The 7275-nt window shown below is 42.6% G+C and overlaps 1 protein-coding gene across 1 annotated transcript in view; it reads right to left on the reverse strand.

Moving 5' to 3' along the window:
- The window catches only part of ercc6 (excision repair cross-complementation group 6), a 44546-nt gene that overhangs the window by 20129 nt on the left and 17142 nt on the right, over nt 1–7275 (reverse strand). The window contains exons 10-12 of the mRNA XM_080739761.1: nt 6112–6282; nt 5407–5583; nt 1251–1367 (exon numbers count right to left, since the gene is read on the reverse strand). Of these exons, the coding sequence (XP_080595887.1) occupies nt 1251–1367; nt 5407–5583; nt 6112–6282 (465 nt within the window). The remainder of the gene's footprint in view (nt 1–1250; nt 1368–5406; nt 5584–6111; nt 6283–7275) is intronic.

Here is a 7275-nt window from a genome sequence, read left to right on the forward strand (position 1 = left end):
CGATTTTTCAAAAATAGCAGATCTACAAGCTCGCAGCGCGGCACTCGGTGCCGCGCTGTGAGCTTGTATATCTGCTATTTTTCAATAGTTAAAGCATAAAATAATGATACACAAAATGTGTAGCCGTTCTGAATGGCTTAATGAATACCTGATTCTTTTACTTTAGCGGGGACTTTATTAGCCGGCGTCACCTTGACGAGGAGGGCCACGCACCATTCATCAACGTCTCTTTAGAATGTGACACATACAGTCACGTCCAATCAAGTAAATACCTCCCCAGTTAAGAGAGACACAAGCAGACGGAGGAGGAGGCCGCTCGATAGTGGGGGGACAGAGGGCGCGGTCAGACAGGGTCTTATGGGGTGACTAAAGCCTCGAACAGAGTCTGGTCCGCGGTGGAAGGCTATCCACCGCGGTGTAGTGCGGTGTAGTCTTTTTGAGCGTTAACGTTGTAGTTTTATGACTCAAAAAGACTACACCTCACTGGGACCCGACTCTGTTCGAGGCTTTACAGTGGTGGGAAGTAACTAAGTACATTTACGCAAGTACTGCACTTAAAGGACGACTCCACCACTTTTCAACCTATCTTCATATAATTTAAATTGGTTCATGATAAAATAGCAAAAAACTACTCAGTCTGTGCCTCATAGGAGGGATGTGGGCAGTTCTAATAGAAACGGCAGGCTTTCTATTCCCGAAAAGTTGCAATGTTAAAATGGAAGCCATTGTTCTCGTGATAATACAAATCTAAATATATTTTGTAAAACATATAGTTTTAAAATAAAAATCTGCCTAACGCTGATGTCACTGGCAGACAGGTTTCTGAACTGCCCACAGCTCTCCTAAGAGACACGGACGAGTAGAAACAATTGTGCTATTTTATCTTGAACAATAATATGAAGATAGGTTGAAAAGTGGTGAAGTCGTCCTTTAAGTAACATTTTTGAGGTATTTGTACTTTAGGTGAGTGTTTTCAATTTCTCTACCCCCCTACATCTCGGATTCAATTATTATACTTTTACTCCACTACATTTATTTGAAAACTTTAGTTACTAGTTACTTTTGATTATTATTACTACAAAACATACATGAACCTCTATTTGTCCTTTTGAGAATAGACGATCTTATAGATCTGCTTGATACCAATTATTTTTTCACTGTTGTAAATTTAGAATTCTGGACTTTTACTTGTAAATGAGTATTTCTTCATTGTAGTATTGATACTACCACTACCACCACTGGTGACTTACCTGTTCGTTTTTGTCAGGCAACGAGAGGCTGGCCTTGACGTCCGCTTTCATCCTCCTGAGCAGGTAGGGGTTGATGGTGTCCCTCAGCACACAGGCACACTTGTACGCCGTCTGGACCTGGTGAGAAACAACAATTAAACCCTTAAAACGTTGACTAGCAAGATGAGAGACAACCTACATAACAGCAGTACACAGTCAGGCCAGGCCTGTCACAATGATTACATAATCGCAATCATTTGAGATAATCGCAAACATTTTTGCATAATCGTCATAATCCTTTTCATGTTGAGAAAGGTTCACCACTAGAACCCTATCATACCTAATAGAGGGTATGCACATGCATAAAGTGAATGGCAAATTGAGTGGCAAAGTGAGTGGCAAACGTTTTTTAACAGCCCATACATCCAAACACTTTTCTTTTTGGATGTATGGGCTGTCAAGGCCAGAAAGTAATTGTTTGCCAGTCAGTAGGCATTCCTACATAACTTCTGGGTATGATGATGATGTCACGTGCGTACCCTCTGTATTGGACATTTCAATATAGGCAAAGATTTTCAAAAGATTTCACACATTTTCAAAACCTTTCTGAAATGGCAAAGATCGAGAATCTACGAGCTCACCTTGCGTCGCATCGCAAACGCGTATGAGGCCATTTCTGAAATAGGGTGGTTAAGGCCTGCGATTTATAAAACACGATTCAAGTCATTTCAAGGCTTTTTGGAGGACCTACAGGTCCAGATCCTGTTTGGCCTTCACACCTGTCAGCGTGTCCAGGCTGGGGGCAACACTTGTCGTTTAGCCCGCCCCTCTCTTACTTCCTCTCTCATCATCAGCTGCCTCCTCCTTCCATCCCCTCTCAGCAGAACCAGCCATTAAACATTGATGGGAGTGCTGTGGGCCTCTTGGGGCCACAGGGAGCTCTCCTCCTCCCCTCCTCTTTCATCAGTGCTGTGGGCCTGTTCCATCGGACATGGCGGGGATTCTCTCCACCGCGCTCGGTCCTTACGCTGCAGCGGCCGCTTACAGTTTACAGTTTAGGCATTTAGCAGACGCTTTTAATCCAAAGCGACTTACAATAAGCAGATAACATCACAATAATAAACAAGATAATATGTCAGTACATCATCAACAATATGACAAATGCAAATGTATATCTATCTAGAAAAAAACACAATATAATCAAAGTTCTTAAAAACCTAAAAACAAAAACAAATGCTAACTAGCTTCATGTATGGTCATTGATTTTTTCTGTAGTGCTAAGGGTTTAGGAGGAGTTTGGAAGTGGTGTAGAGTAATGAAGTAAAATCTACTCAATTGCTGTACTTTAAGTACAATTTTGAGAGCATTTCCAATTTTCATTACTTTTACTTCCACTCCACTACATCTCGGAGGCAAATATTGTACTTTTAACTCCACTACAATTCTTTGAAAACTTTGGTTACTAGTTACTTAATAGATTTTGATTATTATTACAAAACATACATTAACCAATTCAATATAATACATGTCGGCCATTTGAAAATAGCCAATGCTACAAGTCGCGATGTGACGCATTGCGAGTATTGTGAACTTGTAGATCTACTATTTTCATAAGATCTTTAATACATTTTATATATTTGAAAACTTCAAATTGTACATTCTGCATAATAAGTACGTTTGGTGTTTTAGGTACATCTCGATACCAATACAGTACCTTTGTACTTTTACTCAAATACATTTTGAATTCCGAACTTTAACTTGTAACCGACTATTTCTTTATTGCCGTATTGATACTTATACTTAAGTAAAAAAATAGTAGTACTTTTTCCACCACTGGGGCCGGCTTGTCCCTGTAGTAAAAACGTCCTGCTATGCCTTATCCAGAGTGGGGGGCTAAAGGCCAGTTAGAGCTTTTAAACATGAAATGGCTTTAGGGATGGGATGGGTGCAGGAGGGGGGATCAAAGACAACCCTGGAGGGGACACTAACACTAACACTCTGGCTTGTTGTTGAGGGCCTCCACCACAAAGGAAGGAGGAGGACCTCTTGTCTCTGTTAAGCTGCTGGGTGGATTCATGTGGGGATACACACATGCACGTGCACACACACACACACACACACACACACACACACACACACACACACACACACACAGGCTTCGGTAATGGATCCCACAGCCATGTCCAACCCCCCACCCCACTACGTCACACCACACAACACACACACTACACAGGTTGTTATCTATAGATTTGATTTGATTGATTGAAGACTTTATTAGAAGTTTGCATAGGAAAAGGTACAGTTTCATGACGGTACAGTTCACTGGTACAAGGTCTACTAAAAGGAGATCCATGAAAAGTCTAAGCTTATTTCCACAGGAAACCATTTAAGCATCTCATATAACATTGAATGACAGACGAATAGAACACAGTTGTGCTTCTAAAAACATTTCACATCAAGGACCCCAGGATTGATATGTATGTGTTTATTTATTCGGCCGCAGACCCCTATTTGAAAAGATCTTGTGCAGGGGAGGACCCACATAAGAGAAGATTTGTGAAGATTTGTCAAAAGTTAGACATTTTTTAACCTAAGACCTAAAAAATACAAAAAAGTCTTCTAAATCCTAACGATTTTCAGAAAAATGTATGTTTCTATATCAGTGGTGCTCAAACCTTTTCATGTCAAGGACTCCTAGAATTATATCTATTTGACCGCGGACCCCCCCCCCCCCATCTCAAAATATTTTGTTCCAGGGCAGGGACGCTGAGAAAGAAAGATTTGAGTTACAAATGTTCGCAAAAAAAAAAAAGAAGAAATCAAAGATTTGCACAAATGTTCACTTGTTTTCAAAAATAGCAGATCTACAAGCGCTGTGAGCTTGTATATCAGCTATTTTTTAATAGTTAATAAAATAATGGTTAAATTTAAGATCTAGAGTTCCACAGATGCGTTCCAGGACTAAATGGATAAAAAGAGCTTATCTACAAGTCCATAGATGGTCTATTTTCACAGTACAGTACTGGCCATACAGTCCATAGATGGTCTATTTTCACAGTACAGTACTGGCCACACAGACGAGCGCTGGCTGCTGAGAGTCTTCTGGAGGAAGCGAGCGAGGCGGCCGGAGCTTTAGCCCTCTCCCCGACCATTTAATAACATCAATAATTAGTAAAGGTTTTTATTATCGACAGCGGAAGGAGCATCAATAGCCATCTTAAATAATTAAATCCATACAGTCAGCGGGGTTATTAACGACTGGACACTAATGACAAAGGGCTACGATTTAGCTCACCAGCTCTCCACTTCTCTCTTCTCTCTCTCTCTCTCTCTGACACCAGGGGATGTGCCACATACTGTAGCCTCTGCATGCATTTACATCATCCTTCCACTGTCTCTCTCTCATATCAAACTACCTCTTCATTATCAGACAGAGTGATGGAAATTAAGTATGCGTGTGCCTCCGCGCATGCGATGTAAACCAGTGGTTTTCAACCCTTTTCACACCAAGGACTATTATTTATTCTGCATTTGAGCCACGGACCACCATTTTATGAGATTTAGCCTCAAGACTCTTTTACAGTTACAGAGTTACAGATGTATAAAAGGGTCCACTTGGTTACCAACTCTCCATCATTTAGCTGGGGACCACCTGGAATCCCCTCAAGGACCACTGGTGGTCCCCGGACAACTAGTTGAAAACCACTGATTGCGACCGCCAGGTCGCAGTTACTATCAAAACCTCCACCGGCTGTCTGTCAGTCAGTCACGTCACGTCACACTTCTGCCCTACTCATATCTCCGCCACCGTTGCCCCTATCCATGCCAAGATTTGCACACACACACTCCTTGGCTGCCAAAGCACAACCTCTACCACTCCTTTCTCACATGGCCCTCTTTTAGCGCCACCATGAAGCCGATTCTTGCAAAACACATTTTTGGACACTGCTCCCACAGATTTTGCCCTAAAATCATGCAAAGCGGTACACAGTATGTCTAGTGTGTGTGTGTGTGTGTGTGTGTGTGTGTGTGTGTGTGTGTGTGTGTGTGTGTGTGCGTGCACTGGTATACCTGCACAGGCGAGAAATTGCTGTAGCCTCCCATGGTGATGTGTGTGTGTGTACCTGCACAGGCGAGGCGTTGCTGTAGCCTCCCATGGTGATGTGTGTGTGTGTACCTGCACAGGCGAGGCGTTGCTGTAGCCTCCCATGGTGATGGGCACGGAGAACTGCTCCATGAAGACGGGCAGAGTGCCCAGCTTGCCGGGGAAGACAAAGTCGAACAGCGACCACAGCTCCTTCAGGTTGTTCTGCATGGGAGAGCCTGACAGGATGAACCTGTGGGGGGTCCGGAACTGGAACGGGAGAGAGAGACCATATATGAAAGAAAATGAGTCTTAAAACACGTACAGTAAGCGTGATTTATAGTTTGTCGTAGGACAGTGTCGGGTGGTGAAAATAGCAAAAAAAAAAGCTCACTATCCATGAATGATTATACCATTGTCACTGTCCGGCAGAAACCTTCATCTCCAAGTTTCAAATGTGTACGTTTCTTCGTAAAGTAAAGCCCTGCTTCATCATACAAGACTGTCACACAAAACTAGAGAAAATAGCAGATCTACAAGCACACAACGCCTCGTGATGCGAGGCGTTGTGTGCTTGTAGATCGGCTATTTTTTTTTAAATACAAAACGAACTGTTTTGGACATACAAGGTTTCCACCCAACAACAACGATATATAACCACATGGACCCTTGCGTCCCTATTCTGGGGCAAACAATCGGCCATGTCATGCGCTGTGAGCTTGTAAATACGCTATTTATAAATATAAATTGGTTTATAGCTGGACGTTGTGTGTGTGTGGGTAAAAACAGTACTCATACCTGTTTACAGGCGATGGTGACCCGGGCGTTGGGGTTCCTGATCTTGTGGCCCTCGTCCAGGATGATGTAGTGCCAGTCGTAGCGCTGCAGGGTGTCCTCCATGAGCCTCACGGCCGAGTACGAGGTGATCAGGATACCGTGGCACGCCGCGATCTCTGGTATCAGCTTCACCTGATACACGCACAAACACACACCTGTCAGTATACTTCTCTCTAGGGATGTCACGATTATGCTATTTTACATGACGATTATTTGTCACTCAAATAATTGCGATTAATGATTTCATTGTGTTTTTGTTGTTGACAATTACATTTCTGTTTGGCTTTTAGGCTTAAGTTGCACATGGCAGATATGACACATAACTTAAATATACAAAGAAATTACTGACATATTTGACAACTTTATACTTAAAAAAGAACATTGGTTGTGGAAATAGCAGATCTACAAGCTCACAACGCGTCTGCTATTTCCACTATTTTTGACTTTTTTTAAACATATATGAAAATTTTTCAACATGGAAACGATTATGACGATTATGAAAAATAATCACGATTATTTCAAAAAAATCACGATTAGACGATTATGTAATAATTGTGACAGCCCTACTTCTCTGCCTTCTCTGCCAGTGCTATTCCTAAACATCTCCAGTGCATTGCCTGCATGGGTCAAGGTTACATGCTATGATAATGCTGCATAAAAAGATCTCTGGTGCCCCCCAGAGGGGAAAACAGCCCTCTGTCGAACAACACTCAGCTCAATACAACATCTGTGGCCATCTGTGCCACCAACGTTGCAACGTTCCACTCATGCAGACACACGTCCGTCCGTCCGTCCGTCCGTCCGTCCGTCCGTCCGTCCGTCCGTCCGTTCATTCATTCCCTTGCGTGTGTGCAGGGGCGTCACAAGGGGGGGTAAAGTGGGACTGAGTTACCAGGGCCCAAGGTGGAGAGGCCCTGGTAACTTTAGCTATTGAAAAATAGCAGATATACAAGCTCACAGCGCGGCACCGAGTGCCGCGCTGCGAGCTTGTAGATCTGCTATTTTTGAAAAGTCGTGAAAATGTGTGCAAATCTTTGAATATGTGCATTTTTTAAGCCAACATTTGTAACGCTAAAATATTTTTCTTCAAAAAACATTGAAAGGATTTGAAATATTCAAAGATTT

The sequence above is a fragment of the Nannobrachium achirus genome (assembly GCF_963921795.1).
Source record: "Nannobrachium achirus genome assembly, chromosome: 13".
In the NCBI taxonomy this organism is placed as follows: Eukaryota; Metazoa; Chordata; class Actinopteri; order Myctophiformes; family Myctophidae; genus Nannobrachium; species Nannobrachium achirus.